Source organism: Schistocerca nitens, chromosome 9 (assembly GCF_023898315.1).
Source record: "Schistocerca nitens isolate TAMUIC-IGC-003100 chromosome 9, iqSchNite1.1, whole genome shotgun sequence".
Classification (NCBI taxonomy): domain Eukaryota; kingdom Metazoa; phylum Arthropoda; class Insecta; order Orthoptera; family Acrididae; genus Schistocerca; species Schistocerca nitens.
In genome coordinates this window covers 261696772-261718257 of record NC_064622.1, presented here as the reverse complement: position 1 = coordinate 261718257, position 21486 = coordinate 261696772, and the positions used below count along the sequence as shown (strand labels likewise).

The 21486-nt window shown below is 39.8% G+C and overlaps 1 protein-coding gene across 1 annotated transcript in view; it reads right to left on the bottom strand.

Annotated features, from left to right (window-relative positions):
- LOC126203432 (isovaleryl-CoA dehydrogenase, mitochondrial) overlaps positions 1-21486 on the bottom strand; it is a 68382-nt gene that overhangs the window by 6319 nt on the left and 40577 nt on the right. Inside the window, exons 6-7 of the mRNA XM_049937751.1 lie at positions 15404-15494; positions 9801-9969 (exon numbers count right to left, since the gene is read on the bottom strand). Coding sequence (XP_049793708.1) covers positions 9801-9969; positions 15404-15494 — 260 coding nt within the window. The remainder of the gene's footprint in view (positions 1-9800; positions 9970-15403; positions 15495-21486) is intronic.

The following is a 21486-nucleotide window of genomic DNA, read 5'->3' as shown; positions in this document are numbered from 1 at the left end:
TGTCAACACCAACCACTGCTAGCAAGACGAGAAGGAGCAGATTATGTAAATAAAACACCAATAATACAGAAGATGCTTTGTAAATAAAAGCAAAATGTATCTGGTGTAATTCTTTTTAATTAGATTGCAGTCAGCTCAAGACAGATAACCTCTAATAACAAAAATCTTTGCTTATGTCACAGAAGCACAAAGGGATCGTCCATTATTCATGCAGACAGTTTCTACTTTTGTCATGTAATGATATACCTATTGCATAAACTAACAGGACATCCATTTTGTTCAGTATGGTTGTCACACACTATGATTTTGTTCATCAGCAAAGCAATTAAGGGTGAAATCATGACTGTATAGGAGAAAGTTGTTTAAATGTGGGCCCCAACATTACGGGGGCCCTCTCTGAGAAGATCTCTGAGCAAATCTTTGTGACCAACAAGACAAATCATACAGCATTTAGAACTAGTCAATGATGTCACACATGACGGGCTAAACATGACACATTTAAACATAATGCATCCTTTCACTTGTCACCACAGACTGAAAAAGGAGCAGTGAAAAATTTGCAGAAGTGATATATAGTAAAGAGAACAGCTCATTGAGTAGATAAAGTGTTAAGACATCGTAAGGCACATACTAGAGTGCCAGCAAAATGTAGTAACCATACTAAGCAAAATAAAAATAAAGAATGGGGTGCAGGCAGAATATTACACAGTTTTATGAAGAACTACTAATAGCTGTATCACATCACACAACATACAGTAGTGGTGCAGAATGTGGTGTAGGCATTGTGCACAACTGCGGCAGCAGCAACTATTTTATTATTATGATCATTCCTCTCTAGATAGGTGGGCACCAACAAAGTATTTTCACATTCTGAGAAGAAAGTTGATGATTGAAATTTCATGAGAAGATCCTGTTGCAACGAAAAATGCCTTTGTTTTAATGACTTCCACCCCAATTCACGTATCATATCTGTGGCACTCTCTCCCCTATTTCACAATAGCACAAAATGAGTGTCCTCCTTTGAACTTTTTTTGATGTCCTCATCAATCCTATCTGATGTGGATCCAACACAACACAGCAACACTCGAAAAGAATACATACAAGCAAAGTGTAGGCAGTCTCTTTAGTGGAACTGTTACATTTTCTCACTGTTCTGCCAACAAATTGTAGTCTTTGGTTTGCTTTGCCCACAACATTATCTATGTGATCATTCTAAGTTAAGTTATTCGTAATTGTAATTCCTAAGTATTTAGTTGAATTCACAATTTTTAGAAGTGTGAGATTTATTGTGTAACTGAAATCTAGCACATTATTTTTAGTACTCAAGTGGATGACTTCACGCTTTTCATTATTTAGAGTCAATTGCCACTTTTCACTTCATACAGATATCTTGTCTAAATGATTTTGCAATTTGTGTTGATCATCTGGTGATTTTATAGATAGTAAATGACAGCATAATCTGCAAATAATATGAGTGCTACTGAGATTCTCTCCTTAATCATTTCTGTAGATCAGGAACAGCAGAGGGCCTATAACACTTCCTTGGAGAATGCCACATATTATTTCTGTTTTACTCTATAACTTCCCATCAATTACTATGAACTGTGACCTTTCTGGCAGGAAGTCACAGTACAAGTCACACAACTGAGAACAGTCCATAAGCATACCATGACAGTCCACAGGCACACAATTTTATTAGAAGTTGCTTGTGACATAAGGTGTCAAGTGCCTTCTGGAAATCGAAAAATATGGAATCAATATGACATCCCCCGTCAACAGCACTCACTACTTCATGAGAATAAAGAGCCAGTTGTGTTCCACAAGAACAAAATTTTCTACATACACGTTTGCTGTTTGTCAATAAACCGTTTTCTTTAAGATAACTCATAATGTTACAACACAGTATGTCTAGTACCTCCCGCCGCGGAAGTCGAACACGTGCCAGAACAAATGGACATGGTCAGCCCATAGAGGGCTCCGGGTCCGTGGCGGCTATTCCATGCAGCGGCTCTCGCGCAGCGAGGGTGCCACCGCTACGCCACGTGCAGACAGCGGCCAATAGCCGCTCCCTCGGTTTCGTATATAGGGACCCGCTCTGCCCTAGTCCAGTCAGTCTGGTACTCGCTCTGGATTGCGTTTCTATCTCGGCGGTACTGCGTTCTGGTCGTTGCTCGTTGTTGACATTGCCTGGCTCTGGTTCCGAGTGGATTTACTGTTGGTGTTTGGTGTTGTGGTTTCTACAAGCCTCCGTTGTTTATCTCTCCTTGTTGTGTCGGTCTTAGTCGGTCGTGGTCGGTTGTTGTCGGTTGTCGTTGATCTGTCGTCCGACTCGTCCTTGTGTTTACCCGGTGGTGCGTACTCCACCGCCGGCGGCTTCCCCACCTGGCGGCTACGATCCGCAGCCCAAGGCGTTCCCGCAGTTGGTTTTGGTTACTACAGTATGTGTTATAAAATCCTATAAAATCCTACTGTGAGTCGATGTTAGCAATATGGCCCTGTAATTTGTCAGATTATTCCTATTTCCTTTCCTGGGTATTGGTGTGATTTGTGAGACTTTCCAGTCTTTACGTATGTATCTTTCAGTGAGGGATTGGCTGTATATTTTTGTTAAACATGGAATTATTTTATAAACAATGAGGACCAGAGGGCTTGGCTTTATTAAGTGATTTAAGCTGCTTTGTTACATCAAGGATACCTACTTCTAAGTTACTCATGTTGGCAATTGTTATCAGTTCAAATTCTGGAATATTTGCTTTGTCTTCTGTGGTGAAGAAATTTCAGAAAACTCTGCTTTAGTGGCACTGTCATCAGTAAGATCACCATTGTTATCGTGCAGTGGAGGTGACTGTCTTCCCACTGGTGCACTTTACATACGACCAGAATCTCTTTGGATTTTCTGCCACATTTCAAGACAGAGTTTCACTGTGGGAAATATTAAAAACATCTTGCATTCAAGTTTCTGTAAAACTTCGCCAATCTTTACAGTTCTGTGTTCTTTTAAATTTGATATGCTATTTTTGTTGTTTCTGCAACAGTGCTCTGGCCTGTTTAGTATAACAGGAGATCAATACCATTTCTTATTAATTTATTTTACATATACACTATGTGATCAAAAGTATCCAGACACCTAGCTGAAAATGACTTACAAGTTCATGGTGCCCTCGATCGGGTATGCTGGAATTCAGTATGGTGTTGGCCCACCATTAGCCATGATGACAGCTTCCAATCTTACAGTCATACATTCAGTCAGGTGCTGGAAGGTTTGTTGGGGAATGGTAGCCCATTCTTCACGGAGTTCTGCACTGAGGAGAGGTATCTGTGTCTGTCGGTGAGGCCTGGCATGAAGCCGGCATTCCAAAACATCCCAAAGCTGTTCTATAGGATTCAGGTCAGGACTCTGTGCAGGCCAGTCCATTACAGGGATGTTATTGTCGTGAACCACTCCACCACAGGCCGTGTATTATGAACAGGTGCTCAATCATGTTGAAAGATGCAATTCCAAACCCGAATTGCTCTTCAGCAGTGGGATGCAAGAAGGTGCTTAAAACATCAATGTAGGCCTGTGCTGTGGTAGTGCCATGCAAAACAACAAGGGGTGCAAGCCCCCTCCATGAAAAACATGACCACAGCATAACGCCACCGCCTCCGAATTTTGTTGTCGGCACTACTCATGCTGGCAAATGGCATCCACTGGGCATTTGCCATACCCAAACACTGCCATTGGATTGCCACATTATGTGGCGTGATTTGTCACTCCATACAACATCGTCCAATGTTTACGCACCTTACACCAAGCGAGGCATCGTTTGGCATTTACCGGCATGATGTGTGGCTTATGAGCAGCTGCTCGATCATGAAATCCAAGTTTTCTCACTTCCCGCCTAACTGTCATAGTACTTGCAGTTGATCCTGATGCAGTTTGGAATTCCTGTGTGATGGTCTGGATAGATGTCTGTCTATTACACATTACGACCCTCTTCAACTGTCAAAGGTCTGTCAGTCAACAGACAGGGTCGGCCTGTATGTTTTTGTGCTGTGTTTGTCCCTTCATGTTTGCACTTCACTGTCACATGGGAAGCAGTGGACCTAGGGATATTTAGGAGTGTGGAAATCTTGTGTACAGACATATGACACCCAATCACTTGACCACGTTCGAAGTCCGTAAGTTCCAAGGAGCGCCCCATTTTGCTCTCTCACAATATCTAATGACTACTGAGGTCGCTGATATGCAGTACCTGGCAGTAGGTGGCAGCACAATGCACCTAATATGAAAAACTTATGTTTTTGGGGGTGTCTGGATACTTTTGATCACATAGTGTATCTCTCAACAGCCATTGATACTATTTCTTTGTATTTAAACCACATCTGATCTACGCTTACATATTAAGGTTGGAAGGTGTGGAGACTGTCTCTCAGAAAGGCCTCAAGTGTATCTTTATCTGCTTTTTTAATAGATGTATTATGTGTTTATTTTTGGGGGTTTGAATGTTATGGCATTAAGTCTAGGTACAACTGCTTTGTGGTCACTAATCCCTGTATCCATCATGATGCTCCACATCCACACAGGATTATATGTCGCTAAGAAATCATGTATGTTGTGACAAACATTTACGCTTTAAGTGGGTTCCTGAAGTAATTGTTCAAAATAATTTTCTTAGAACACATTCAGAAAATTTTCAGACAAAAATTTATTCCTACCCCTGACTTTAAACAGGTATTTTCATCAGCATATTGAGGGCAGATTGATGTCACCACCAACTATATGAGTAGGGTACCTATTTCACATGAGACCCAAGTTCTCTTTGAAATGCTCAGCAACTGTATCATCTTGAGTTGTGGCGGGGGAGGGGGGGTCGATACAAGAAACCAATTATTAATTTATCCCAGTTGTCAAGTATAACCTTTACCCACACTAGCTCACAAGATGTATCAACTTCTATTTCACTACAAGGTAAACTGCTCCTGACAGCAATAAACACTCAACCACAAACTGTATTATTAATCATTTCTGAACACACTTAACTCCTTTGTAAAAATTTTGGCTGAACTTAATTCCGGCTTAGCTAGCTTCCCATACCTATAACTACTTGAGTTTCAGTGCTTTCTATTAGTGTTGTAGTTCTGGTTCTTTTCCAACAAGGCTATGACAATTTACCACTATGATACCAACTGTATGGTGTAGAACAATAACCGATACAAGTTAACAGACAGTGATTTTGTTTAACACATGACTGCTTTTCAACTTGTGCCCACCTTCTGATGGTTTACATTCAGTTACATGTTTCCACACTCAGTATTAAGAAACAACTGTTTAAACAAAAAACAAATAACGTGATGAAGACTAAACAGACACAAATGAAACATTCGGAAGTGGCTAAGTGACAGGTGGTGTAAAATTATCATCATAACTCAGCATATAGCAGAGATGTGCGTCGCAGACAGACACAACAAAAAGACTCTCACAATTAAAGCTTTCAGCCATTAAGGCCTTCATCAACAATAAACACACACACACACACACACACACACACACACACACACACACACACACACACACGACTGCAGTCTCAGGCAACTGAAACCACACTGGGAGTAGCAGCACTAGTGGATGATGGGAGTGGGAACTGGGTGGGGGTAAGGATGAGGTTGGAGTGGGGAGGGGGAGGGATAGTATGGTGGGGGTGGCAGACAGTGAATTGATGCAGGTTAGACGGAGGGCAGGGGGGAGGTGGAGAAGGATGGAGGGGGGGGGGAGTGGAAAAGGGGAGAAAAAGAGAAGACTGGGTGTGATGGTGGAAATACAGCTGTGTAGTGCTGGAAGGGGAACAAAGAAGGGGCTCAATGGGTGAGGACAGTGACTAACGAAGGTTAGTCACTGTCACTCATTCAGCCCTTTCCCTGCTGCTCCCAGTGTGGTTTCAGTTGCCTGAGACTGCAATCGTGTGTGATTTGCATTTGTTTGTGTGTGTGTGTGTGTGTGTGTGTGTGTGTGTGTGTGTGTGTGTGTGTGTGTGCGGTTGACAAATGCCTTAATGGCAAAAAGATTTAATTCTGGGAGTCATTTTGTTGTTGTGCCTATCTGTGACTCGGCATCTACGCTATATGGTGAGTAGCAACTTTCCTTCTCATAATATTTTACATTTTATTCTGGATTTTCCATTGTTTGATTAAAATAACATCATACTTGCATAAAGCTGGTGTATCCATATTGTTTTCAAAGTACATTAACAACTTTTTTTACAAAAATATTTCATTTTTTGCATTTTAATTGTATATTAGCCACCATGTTAATTATTTGTGCTTCCATATTATGTCTTTGATAATGTAGCGGCACTTCAGATGCACACACACACATTCACAATGTGTTTACTTTTGACAAACAGAGCTTATGGTCAAAGAGTTTAAGTCAAAGAAGTACAGATATGTTACACATACAGCTACATAACATGTTACAAATTATGAAAATGAAGTGTGTGTGTGTGTGGGGGGGGGGGGATGTATGTGTTCAAAAAGCTGCTAGTTGTGGGGGGCCATGAATTACAGTTTTTTGATTTTTAAAATACAGGGTGTACATAAAGTTCAGGAACACTTTCACTTATTTATTGCACAAGAACTAAACATTGTACAGATGTCATACATATTGCATTTTGAAAGGAAACTCAAAGTTTTTTTTTTACAAACATTTGATAAGCGAACCATGAGTGACCTCGCAGACGTCAATACCACACCCGTCCCAGCAATACATCGTCGACTGTGGCAGTCGCTTCCCGTATTATCTCCTGGAACTCTGTTACATTACGTGGTAGAGGCGGTACATACACCAGATCTTTAATGCGTACCCACAGAAAAAGTCTCACAGAGTGAGATCTTGTGATCAGGGAGGCCCTTTCATGAAACAGTTGTCCCCTTCTGTAGCATGGCCAATCCATCGATGCGGCAGCTCCTTGTTCGGTGCACCAGCTCCAATTTGAATGGTTTCATAGACAGCTTCCATCACAGGACTTTCCACACTGTCATTGGAGCCATTTTGAGTTCACGGGATGCACGATGCACCGATTTCATTGGATTCCTTATGAGTGTCTCTTGTATGCGCTCCACATTCACTTCACTCACACTGGGACGTCTGCTTCTCTTCGCCAGGCACAAGCAACCTGTTGTAACGAATCTGTTGTGCCAATGATAAATGGCCTTCCTTGTTGGTGGCTTCTTACTGTACTTGGTTCTAAACATCCACTGAACAGCTGTACCACACTTGTTTTTATCAAACTCCAACACACTGAAAGATCGCTCTGCACCTGAACTCGCCATGTTTGCAACTAGTGCTGACTATTGGCAAATTACCAAACTACGCTGTGGCGGTATACATGAAGGGGAAAAAACTTCCAGGGTTTTTCTTCAAAATGATATATGTATGATATCTGTATAATGTTAGGTTCTTGTGCAATAAATAATTGAAAGTGTTCCCGGACTTTATGTACACCCTGTATTTCATTAGAGATGTGTAGAAATGATTTGTTTGCAAGATCTACTTGTTCATCAAGAATTAGATGTGGTGATTTGTAGCTATGGATATAAATTTCAAGCTCTTCAAGAACATTCATTTTCTTTTCTTTGCAAACAGTGTGTAGCATCTGTAGGTTGGCTTTAATGGATGTGGCCGAGCGGTCATATTCTTTTAGATGTATTACAAAAGTGGATTTATCAAAATTATTGAGCCAGGAGGCATCCATGTGTTCCTGATTTCTTGTAGTGGAACTCCTTCCTATCTGGCTTATGTAGCATTGTGGGCAATTGTCCACAAATGTTTGCAATGCCTGATTTGCCATGACACTGACTGTCTGTCCGTCCTGTTGCGATGAATGATGTGTTAATGTAGCTTAGTGTTACTACTGATGGATATTTGAATACCACTGTTACATTAAAGGATAGCTATTTGGTTTGAAATTTTTCATTTACATGGGATGCGAGTGTAAATTTGTGTGTGTGTGTGTGAATCTGATTTAGGAGGGGGTACACACTTTCATTTTGTTGTGCAGTTTATAAGTTATACCTGGATTGTATCCATCTCTGTCTGCAGTTTGTTTCATAATGTTACTTTCTTTTTGCTCATCAAGAGAACAGAGTGGGACTTTGGGTACATGATTAAGTGTAGATCTGAAGAATACCATTTTATATTGTATTGGGTGATAGGATAAATTGTTTATGGAAATGTTTGTTTTCTCCTCACAACTAGCAGTTTTTTTGAAAACACACACACACACACACACACACACACACACACACAGAGAGAGAGAGAGAGAGAGAGAGAGAGAGAGAGAGTCTACTTCACCTTATGACAGTGTGGTTCAACAATTGTTGTAACAATTTCATTTTCATAATTTGTAATATGTTATGTAGCTTTATGTGTAACATTCTGTACTTCTTCAACTTAAGCTCTTTGACCATAACCTCTGGTTTTTTTAAGTGGAAGCACATTGTGAATGCATATGTGTCTGAAGTTGCCAACTTCTAAAGTACCACTACTTTACCAAAGACATACTATGGATGCACAAACAATTAACATGGTGACTAATGTACAGTTAATATAGAAAGAAAGTAAATATTTTTGTACAAAAATGTGATAAATGTAATACGAAAACAATATGGATATATCAGCTTAATGTATGATAATATTTTCCAACACATCACACAGTCACTTCCAAATGTTTCATTTGTGTCTGTTTAGTCATCATCACATTATTTGTTAAACAGTGATCTTCGGCACTGCATATGGAAACACAAGCCCAAAACCAGTTGTGTGTTACATAAAATCATCTTCTGTTGTGACTGGTAGCCATTCTTATTAAACGCCCTATAAAGGAGCAGTCATAGAAATCAACAGTCTCCATTGTCAATAAAATACATTTAATAGTGATTATTTATGGGTCTACTTTGCTGTGTTTGTCTGCACCCCTTTTAGACTGCCATCCTTTCTGTAGTTTCCCCAAGACCCTCTAACTTGAAAAACCTTCCAGTCTCCTCCACACACCCATGTAACCACTTCCTGTGTGTAATGGACTCCCCCACCCATTAAGCAGAACCTGGAAACTCACCACCCTATGGTGCAAGTCGAGCATCTGCAGCCTAAATGGTCACAGAACCGTCTGTGCCTCTAATTCAGACCCTCCACTTGGCTCTGTACCAAAGGACCACAGTTGGTTCTGTCAATGGTGCTACAGATGGCAAGCTCTGCCTTTACTTGGCAAACAAGACTGGCAGTCTTTACTGCTTCAGCTAGCTGCCCAAAACCAGAGACGACCTCTCCTGATTCAAAGTGACACACATCATTAGTTCTGACAATAGCCACCATCTGCAGTTGGCTGCTCCCTGTGCTCTTCATGACATCTGGAAGCGCTCTTTCAATGTCTGAAATGACTTCTCTTGGGCTGCACAAGGAGCACACACTGGATTCTTTCCCGTCCTGGGCAGCCACATCCCTAAGAGACCTCATTATGTGCCCAACACTGGAGCTCCCAACTACCGGTAAACCCACCCTCTGTGAATGTGCAGTCCTTGCGAGCTGAGAGGCTTCCTCTAGAACTTCACCTGGATCAAAGACTTCATCAGCCACAGATAGCACATGAAACGTGTTTATCAGATGAACTAGGGTGGCCCTCCCACTGTAGAGAAAGAGTATCAAAAATATGTAACTACAGACTTTGCTCCCTTTCTTTTTTTATGATTAAATGTAGGAAATTAATTAATAATACCAGTAAATTTTTGCATAGGTACAGAATTGGACCACACTGTCTAACACTTACCAAGACATTGAATTGCATCAAGTGCAACACGTGTAGCAGCTTCACTGCAGTAGAGAATTACACCAGCACAATCTTTTCTGTTGACACTGCCACTATCGCAAGCGCGAGCCACATTGTACACGTAACTGCGACAGGCACTGAGGGAAGTATACATGTCTGCAATCTTGGCCTGTACGATCAAGAAAACAAACGCTTGTGACACTTTCTCCACAATGTAACCTTAAAAAAAAATGTTTTTTGAAAATGTAATCTTTTTAAAATTTACCATAATTACAATGTCATGACAATCACATTAAACCAAATTAGTTTTAAATATACAACAGAAAATTGTCATGTGCAGGATATTATGTTTCATAAACTATTCACTACAACAATATATTCATCTCTCAATGGTACAGATCACAAAAGTCTCCAAACAAATTTTTAATATCTATAGCACAAAGACATACATAACATATGGTTAAGTTATGAATGCTAAAAATTAATCAGAAACAGAAGCCTGCTCATCATAAATACTGGAGCAAAATGGGTGGAGTCAACATGAGCACTATATTTAACACTCTGGAGATCGGCCACTTAGAAGAGTACAGGGCCTAGGAAACTGGCCATTTATGCTGCTATTTAAAGTGTTACCAGAACAAATGTAATTAACGTATCTTCAAAAGTAATACATGCTACAAAAGGACCAAGCTCCAAGATTTATTTCTCACATTTACTTTAGTTCTTTGATAGGTTACAAATTTTAAAATAATGATGACAAAAAGTATAATTATCCTCGCAAGAAAGAGGTGGAAGGTGAGTTATTGAGCAACTTCTTCCTCTTAAGCTTGCAAAATTTCTTGCTCATGCAACAAACATGACATATTTGTAGCAGAATTACAGCAAACTGTGAAAACTAATGAGTATATGCACAAAATTACGCCAATGTGATAATACTGGCTCAGCCATTCACGACAGCAGCTGTTAAGTTCGCTAATGTTTCTTTCAGAATAATTCTAGAAATTGATCTTAGAAGGCAACACCAGTCAAAGAACAGGTAATGACAAGTATGTACATTTTTCTCATACAAAATGAATCCAGTTTTCAGATGACAAGTGGATTGTATGTCACGAAAATCACACACCCTGACCTATATTTGGGTGTAGTCTTTTTGACACAAAGTTGTGGCTCCAGCCATGTTCAGGCTTGGTCTCCAAAGTGTTAAGCAAACGAGTCATTCAGAACTTATGAAAATTCTCTTTTCTTCGACAGCAGTACAGGCATGAAGGACACTGTGGTAGTACCCACCACCAGTTTCAATCTTAGGTTAATTAATGAACCATTCCACATCCATTACTTCACCAAATGTGCCTGTGTGGCTCATTGAAATAAATGGCTGACGGACAGTGGCAAGCTTAATGTCCTCGATGATACATCAGCAAGAACAGCCACTCACATTAATTAAAATATTACTTATGGACATGCTCTGGTTCAAGGGTATCAGTGATATCCTACTTGCATAGCTGAACAGCAATACTGTGACTGTGCATAGATTCTAAAGCTGCAAGGTGAGTAGGGAGAGCACCACAGAAACTACAAATTGGGATGGTCATCTGTAAGAAATAGGGAACATGGGAAGCCTGGTAAAAATTTCAAATATTCTTAATGAATCTTAATCAAACAGTGGAAAATCCAGGACGGAATGTAACAATATTATGAGAAGGAAAGTTGCTACTCACCACATAGCAGAGATGCTTAGTCAAAAGGATTTTCACACTTAAAGCTTTCGGCCAATGGCCTTTGTCAACAATAGACACACGTGAGCGCAGGTGCGAGCACGCGCGCCCACACACACACACACACACACACACACACACACACACACACACGACTGCAGTCTAGTCTCAGGCAATTGAAACCAGTGTGTGTGTGTGTGTGTGTGTGTGTGTGAGAGAGAGAGAGAGAGAGAGAGAGAGTGAGTGAGTGAGAGAGAGAGAGAGAGAGTGAGTGAGTGAGTGAGTGAGTGAGAGAGAGAGTGAGTGAGTGAGTGAGTGAGTGAGAGAGAGAGAGAGTGAGTGAGAGAGAGAGAGAGTGAGTGAGTGAGAGAGAGAGTGCACATGCGCTTCATGGGCGTGCCTGTGTCTACTGTTGACAAAGGGCATTGGTTGAAAGCTTTAAGTGTGAAAATCTTTTTGTTGTGCCTATCTGCAACTCAGCATCCTAACTCAATGGATCTTACTTGAACAATCCTTATTAAGAGCAGATCAAGAAAATTCCTTCTACCACGGAATGTTATTTAACAAGATATCAATCTTACAAGCTCAGTTATCTGATGAGCTGTACTACTGATTCATCAACATCACAGTAATCAGAGGTTCACTCAAAATAACTATTGGAAACGTGACTGAGAAACAGCATTGGCTGCAGAATGCTTGTGGGTGTGACTGACTCCATAACATCTGTTGAGATTCAGATAAATCAGATGAACAATAGTGCCAAGTTTTTGCAACACACAGAGAGTTTACATGCAGACTGCAGTGTGACAGCAGCAACAACCTCACAGGTGCTTATTATTCAGGGTAAGTACAATGTAGAATTTTCAGAATACCAGAAAGTGTGTAAAGCATTAACAAGAATTGTTATGGGAAAATAACTGAACAGTAATTACTATTTGTTTGAAGTTGTGCTTAACTGGAGTAACTTTTCAAGCAAAGGCTCATCTTTCATGGAGACAGCTTTCCACAAGAATGTAAACAATCATTAATGATGCAATATTTACAATAATTTTGTGATGTTTTATGTCATGAAAATGTCTAGCGCCACAAGCTAATGTCAAATTAGGTTAGTAATATGAACGCTAAATCTAGGAAAATGTGTAAGCAGATGACATTACTAGATGTAAACCAAAATCACATAAAAATGCTGTCACTGACAATGTTTGGAATCAATAAAACAGTATGTGTATGGTAAAATAAAAATAAATTTTCAATACTTGCAAATGCCTTTAATCATTATGGGCAATGCATATGTGACCTACCATTAAATGGCTAACCCACGGCACAAACCCAGTTGCAGGTTGCTTATCTAACAGCTTCTAGCAGCAACAGAAATTTTGTTTTCCGTATTTCACACAGTGACTGACCAAATTTAAAAATTTAAAATGATGTCTTAACCTATTCACTGAGAGCTATGACCTTCTGTTAAATGTTTAATACAATGTCATGAGCGAAATTACCCAGACTATATTTATCCAGTTTTGAGAATGAGAACACTTAACAACTTCCAACAAACATTACAGACTATTTCAGACCTTCATGACACTTTTTCTTACTGACATGCCCCACAGTACGACGAAAGGAAAAAAATTTATCACTCACTACATTTTTACTGTTCATGCAGCAAAACAACTGTCTCATCAAGAACAACATTTTAATTCATTACTTCTTTACTACTAACTCTGTTTGCAACACATTTTGCAGACACCATCCAAATATACCACTGAATGTTTCTACAAAACTATATCACTGTACAACACATACCTTGGGAGCTACTGAATTTTATACTTTGGAGTTTAATTCTTTACGAAATCGGCATGGGATTTACTCGTTAAATACTAATGTGTATGACTTCAGGCATATTTCCTGACAGACTTAAGTATGCTGTGTTAATACCCATCTACAAAACTAAAAATGACTGAACCACTTCTACTTACAGACCTATCTAACTGTTTCTAGTTTTTTTTAGAAGTGTCTGAAAAAGTAGCCTGTGACAGAATAATGGATCATGTGACTGAGTAGAACTTGTTAACCAACTCCCAGTTTGGCTTTAATAAAGGATACTCCATAGAGAAAGCAATACAAGATCTCACAAACAAAGCACTAGTAGAGCAAAATAAGAAAAATTATCATGTTTGTGTATTCTGTGACCTTGCCAAAGCCTTTAATTATGTGGATCACAAAATTTTTGAAAATTCAAATACTGTGGTAATGATGCAATCCCTCTTTCATGGATGAAGTTTTACTTTCATAATAGAAAGCAGATTGTCTCTTTAACAGACTGTTTCACATTCATTTGAGTAACCTCAGAATAAATGATCTGTGAAGCTGAAATGTTTGCTGATGACAGAAGGACTCAAACTCAACCTTAGCAGACACATCTCAGATGACAGCTGAGCTTTACTACAAGGGATTTACTGTGAACAGTTTACACCACAAAGACCCACATTAAGCAATTTCAGACCAGCAATAATGACTTTTTAGCACTAGAAAAAGACAGTAATGACCATAAACTAAAAGAAACATATTGTGTAAACTTCCTCGTGGTCCAGCTTAATTATTTAAAATGAAGCCAACACATATATAAACTAATCAAGAATTTCAGTTATGCCCTTAGAAGCAGCTCTGATTGTGTTCACCTTGAGACAAGTTCGTTGGCTTATTTTACATATTTTCACTACCTGTTGTCATGAAACTATCTTCTACGGCACTGAACCTACAGTGAAAAATGTATTTATTCGGCAGAAGTGAGTAGTAAGATTACTGTGTACAGAAGATGCCTTTTTAAAGATCTTGGAAACTCTTACACTCACTTCCTAATGTATTCACTGTTAATGGCTTTCATTGTGGATAATAAAAATCAGTTTCTGATGAAAAATTCAGTTTCAGATGAACTGTGATTTATAAAGACACAATACAAAACACAAAATTAATTTCAATGTAGAATTTGTTTCTTTGTCTATGGTTTGGAGTGGATGTACGTACTCTGAAGGGAAGACATTCAACAAGCTCCCATCCAACATAAGAGCTTGAATGAAGAGTGCATCCACAGATTAAAGTCCAAGTCCGAAATAAATTTTCGCTTGTAGATTTATTTGAATGCCCAACTGTAGCTGATGTTGCAATTTCTCTTTTGACAAGGAACTTTTGCTGAATACTGCACTACACTTTGAAATGACACAGATAGATAACTATTTTTCAATATAGTCACCAAATATCTATAAACAACAGCTGAAATATTCTACGAGTTGTCTAATTTTTTGAAAATAGTAATACACACCCCAATCACAGAGCCCCTCAGGAACCATTGTGTGAGTGTCCTCATCATTGGAAAACCTCTGGTTCCCTCTCCCAGACATTCTTTCAGCTTGCCAACAGGATAGAAATTGCCTGCTACAAGAACTGGAATGCATGGTGGAGCAGCATCAGCCACATCTGTGTGGCCATGTTCAAATTGTTTGCACAACTTTACTAGGCTAGATGCAACATTGCATTCGTTCCATTACTGCCAGGATTTCACAGTGAATCTGTGTGCAATTTAGACATCTTGCCCAAAAGAATTTTACTGCCATGTGTACTTCATCTTTGGAGTAAGTTTCCTGCTGCCACAGCATTTCACTCCCACAATGTGGTGCACCTGTTATTTGCACCACAGAACAATTGTGTCTGCAGGAAACCCGTAACATGTACGCTTTTCTGACAATGCACCACTCATTCCACAGTGGTCTTAACATGGGATGATATTTCTAACTTACTTTCTGATGTCCCTCCATAAATCTAAATTAAATCTAAGCTAATATTCAGTTATGTTTACGAACCAGTGAAATTCAGAAGTGAGAATTAAATTACCTGCATAAGCTGGAATTCTCCAATTCTCTGCCCAAACTGTTTTCTCTCATGCAAGTACTCAAATGCAATGTCACAACAAGCTTGCATTATTCTGAAACATTGAAATTTATGGAAGTTAAAATTACAGAAGTAAATAATCATCCAGTACATAATACTAACAACTTGAAGAACAGCAGTACACATTTCCTAAAATAACAATACTATAAGTATTAAACAGTAAACAAAAAGATTGTTTCAATATCTAGCAGACAACAATTGATCAGGATAAAATGATACAATCCTGTTAGCGACTCAGCTTGCAGGGAGACAAAGATCTGAGTTGGTTCAATCATCTACATGAAAATGAACTTCCAGGAAATGAGTTACAAACAAATATAGAAAAAAATACAATCGATTTTCCACAATAGCATTACAGTCAAATGCAAATGTTTAAAATTCTTTAGCTTTTGGAACATGTAGATTCCTTATCAAATGAAAAGAAAGGGGACATTAAAAATTTTTAACAATGAACATTTTGTAAATCTATTGCCACCTGGTAAATAGGTAACCAAAAGTTACTTACTGAGGAATTACAATCATATATTAGAATGTGCAAGAAACAAAACTCTGGATAAGTTGTATCAGTGCGACAGAACAGAATTCAGTGTTCTGGCTGTGTGTGTGTGTGTGTGTGTGTGTGTGTGTGTGTGTGTGTGTGTGTGAGGGAGGGAGGGAGGGAGGGAGGGAGGGAGGGAGGGAGGGAGGGGGGAGGGGGCGCACGCATGCGTGCATCACTTATGAATAAGAAAGGAGATCGACAACAATAAAGCATTTTCTATACTGTAAAGGAGTGAGATCATTTTTGTTTGTCGAGAGTCCATGTTGAGAAATGATACGAAGCAGTCGCTTTGATACAGACAACAGGTTTCCAGTGATTCACCGTTTGAAAGTTGGACTGAGAAGCAGAAATTACATCTGAAAACAATATTATTCTAAATAATTTGGAAATAAAAGAGACTGCTCACTGAATACCAGAAATTTGAGTCACTGACAGGCTCACACAAAACAGAAAGAAAATTTGCTAGTGTATGGGTTTTAGTTTAGGTTGGCCAATACAAGAAGTGTGAAATGTTTTTTTTCATCATCATCATCATCATCATCATTTAAGACTGATTATGCCTTTCAGTGTTCAGTCTGGAGCATAGCCCCCTTATAAAATTCCTCCACGATCCCCTATTCAGTGTTAACATTGGTGCCTCTTCTGATGTTAAGCCTATTACTTCAAAATCATTCTTAACCGAATCCAGGTACCTTCTCCTTGGTCTGCCCCGACTCCTCCTACCCTCTACTGCTGAACCCATGAGTCTCTTGGGTAACCTTGCTTCTCCCATGCGTGTAACATGACCCCACCATCTAAGCCTGTTCGCCCTGACTGCTACATCTATAGAGTTCATACCCAGTTTTTCTTTTATTTCCTCATTGTGGACACCCTCCTGCCATTGTTCCCATCTACTAGTACCTGCAATCATCCTAGCTACTTTCATATCCGTAACCTCAACCTTGTTGATAAGGTAACCTCAATCCACCCAGCTTTCGCTCCCATACAACAAAGTTGGTCGAAAGATTGAACGGTGCACAGATAACTTAGTCTTGGTACTAACTTCCTTCTTGCAGAAGAGAGTAGATCGTAGCTGAGCGCTCACTGCATTAGCTTTGCTACACCTCGCTTCCAGTTCTTTCACTATGTTGCCATCCTGTGAGAATATGCATCCTAAGTACTTGAAACCGTCCACCTGTTCTAACTTTGTTCCTCCTATTTGGCACTCAATCTGTTTATATTTCTTTCCCACTGACATTACTTTCGTTTTGGAGATGCTGATCTTCATACCATAGTGCTTACATTTCTGATCTAGCTCTGAAATATTACTTTGCAAACTTTCAATCGAATCTGCCATCACAACTAAGTCATCCGCATATTCAAGACTGCTTATTTTGTGTTCACATATCTTAATCTCACCCAGCCAGTCTATTGTTTTCAACATATGATCCATAAATAATATGAACAACAGTGGAGACAGGTTGCAGCCTTGTCTTACTCCTGAAACTACTCTGAACCATGAACTCAGTTTACCGCCAACTCTAACTGCTGCCTGACTATCCATGTAAAGACCTTTAATTGCTTGCAAAAGTTTGCCTCCTATTCCATAATCTCGTAGAACAGACAATAACTTCCTCCTAGGAACCCGGTCATATGCCTTTTCTAGATCTATAAAGCATAGATACAATTCCCTGTTCCACTCATAACACTTCTCCATTATTTGCCTTAAGCTAAAGATCTGGTCCTGACAACCTCTAAGAGGCCTAAACCCACACTGATTTTCATCCAATTGGTCCTCAACTAATACTCACACTTTCCTTTCGACAATACCTGAGAAGATTTTACCCACAACACTGATTAAAGAGATACCTCTGTAGTTGTTACAATCTTTTCTGTTTCCATGTTTATAGATTGGTGTGATTACTGCTTTTGTCCAGTCTGATGGAACCTGTCCCCAACTCCCAGGCCATTTCAATTATCCTGTGTATCCATTTAAGACCTGACATTCCACTGTATTTGACGAGTTCCGACTTGATTTCATCCACCCCAGCTGCTTTATTGCACTGCAATCTATTGACCATTTTCTCCACTTCCTCAAATGTGATCGTATTTTCATCATCATTCCTATCCCATTCTACCTCGAAATCTGAAACATTACTGATCGTATTTTCACCTACATTGAGCAACTCTTCAAAATATTCCCTCCATCTGCCCAAGGCATCCACAGGATTCACCAGCAGTTTTCCTGACCTGTCCAAAATACTTGTCATTTCCTTCTTACCTCCCTTTCAAAGACTGCTAATTACACTTCAGAATGGTTTTCCAGCAGCTTGACCCATAGTCTCCAACCTGTTTCCAAAGTCTTCCCAAGATTTTTTCTTGGATGCTGCAATTATCTGTTTGGCTTTGTTTCTTTCTTCAACATAACTTTCTCTGTCTACCTGAGTTCTAGTATGTAGCCATTTTTGATACGCCTTCTTTTTCCTTTTACAGGCTGCCTTGACTGTGTCATTCCACCAAGCTGTTTGCTTCATCCTACTTTTACACACTACTGTTCCAAGACATTCTTTAGCCACTTCTAGTACTGTGTCCCTGTACCTTGTCCATTCCTTTTCCAATGACTGTAATTGACTACATTCAACTAACTGGTACCTTTCTGAGATCGCTGTTATGTACTTGTGCCTGATTTGCTTATCCTGAAGTTTCTCCACTCTTATTCTCCTACATATGGACCTGACCTCCTGCACTTTCGGCCTCACAATCCCAATTTCACTGCAGATTAAATAATTATCAGTGTCATCAAAGAATCCCCTGAATACACGTGTGTCCCTCACAGCCTTCCTGATCTGTTATTATATAGTCAATGACAGATCTGGTTCCTCTGCCTTCCCAAGTATACCGGTGAATGTTCTTGTGTTTAAAAAAGGAGTTTGTGATTACTAAGCCCATACTGGCACAGAAATCCAAGAGTTGTTTCCCGTTCCTGTTGGCCTCCATATCCTCTCCAAATTTACCCATAACCTTTTCATACCCTTCTGTTCGATTTCCAATCCTGGCGTTAAAATCACCCATGAGCAGAACACTGTCCTTGTAGTTGTTACAGTAAAGGACATCACTGAGTGCCTCATAAAAACTATCCATCTTATCTTGATCAGTCCCTTCACAATGCGAATATACTGACACAATACTAATTTTCTTGCAAGATACTGTCAAATCTATCCACATCAGTCGTTCGTTTACATACATTATTGCAACTACGCTGGGTTCCATTTCTTTCCTGATGTAAAGCCCTACACCCCATTGTGCTATTCCTGCTTTGACTCCTGACAGGTAGACCTTGTATTCTCCCACTTCCTCTTCTTTCTCACCCCTTACCCGAATGTCAGTAACAGCTAAAACGTCCAGCCCCATCTTACTTGCAGCCTCTGCCAGCTCTACCTTATTCCCAGAGTAGCCCCCATTGATATTAATAGCTCCCCATCTCATTACCATTTGTTTGCCAAGTCGTATCTTAGGAGTCCCTGGTTTGTCAGTTAGAGGTGGGACTCCGTCACCTCCAAAAGTCCAAGGCATTTTGCTCTGATTGTTGCCAGCATCATATTTAAAGTACCAGAGAAGCAGGTTGCTAGCCTTACTTGCCCTGAGTCCCATTGGGTATTACCCCTAACGGTTGAGGGACTAACCTGTGGATTTGGTAGTCTTTGCCGTATGAGCACAAAGGTGACCATGACTCAGAATATGTCCGAGATGCCCTGCCTTATTCCAAAGTAACTGGTATCCCGACTGTCGGGACCACTTACTTGGCCACTCATACGTTGCCCGTGGTTCATGAACTAGGACATGACTACAGGAACCCACACCATGAACCACTTTTTTTTTTTTTTTTTTTTTTTTGGGCAGTTAGCCAACAGAGCATTTATTTAACTTTTTGTATTGCTTGCATCCCAGCCATAGCTGTGTGCACATAAAAAACGTGGGTGGTGGGGCAATGCACAATGGCAAGTGTCAGTGAAGCTCCAGCCAATACCATCATTTTGCTGCATATGCCTGTAGCAGAACATTTAGCACAGTTTTTCCAATTTTCCATGTTAGTTTAGGGATTGTGATGTTATTCATCATGTTCATTGTTAGTGGCATAAAGCACACACAAGTATTATACTAAGAAGCAACAACAGTAGTTTTCTAGGAGGGTGAGAAGCAGAAACAATGGCCCGGTGTACCAATCACCCCAGCATAGCCAGTTACCAGGGTAGGCAACTGCTGGAATGTGAGACATGGAACAAAGGCAATGAGCACACTGGCGACACCATCAAATATTCTCCATCTCTATCTGCACAGAACACATTGCACTGCCCCCTTCTGATGTGCATGCCACTATAGCTAGAGATTGGAGGGGTTTTGCTGTACAGAGCATAAACTGTACAGACCAATGGCCAATTGTGTTCTTGTACAATAAAAAAAGAATAAATTAGTTTACTGATTTTTAATGTTAGAGTTTGCCCTTTTTTCCTCCTTGACCTGCAAAAAATGGTACAGCCTAGTCCAGCTGAAAATAGAATGAAGTTCAGTTGATCTCATTCTGTGATCAGATAGCTTTAAAGAAAATTATTAAAGCAAAATTTAGTCTATACTCAGAAGACATTAAATAACCTTTCTTGTGGTTCCAGACACGGCACATAACAACGATAAGAATATAGCAGAGTCCCACTAATCCGAACCCCAGTAATCCGAACATGAAAAATGTTAGTCTAAGTATGGAAAACTATGCAGTAAACTTCTGTACATACACATTATTTTAATTTACACAGTACAGTAAACATGTATTGGAAAAATTGGCAAGAAAACATTAGGTTTAAACAATGCATAATAATGAAAGAAAAGCTGTCAAACTTACTAAAATACAGCGGACATTTTATCCCTACTTTTTAGATGACAAAAACTCAGTCATAGTTTTTTGGCGTAATGAAGACAGTCTGTTATATGACGCATAGTTGCACCATTGTCTCAAACATCAAATCAGCAGGTGTAGCAGTGGGCTGTTGCTCCAAATAATGAAGTCAAGGGCTTCTGCTGCATCACTGTGTGGCACCAGCTCTCCTTTGTCACTTTCAGGCTCATTGTCACTTCCATCACAGCAGTTCCCTTCTTCCTAGTCTTGAGTCACAGCAGTGTCAGTAAGGTTCTCCACACATGCCCCACTCACTGCCATCCACTCATCTATATCTTCTTCACTAGCTTCTTCACATCCAGGGATTGTCTGTATCATTTGTAGTAGTTTCACTCAGTTCTTCTTCCAATTACAAATGGTTGCTTTACCAACACCCAGTTCTGTTTCCAGTTTAGGTACATTCTCACCATTGTCTATCTGCTTCAAAGCATTCAGTTTTTCTTTGAGAGTTAACATTGTAAGTTTCAGTTTACTCATGACGAAAATACGCACACCACTACACCTGAATAAATGCAATACAACTGTTATGCATGCCAGCGATAGATAACTAACATAACC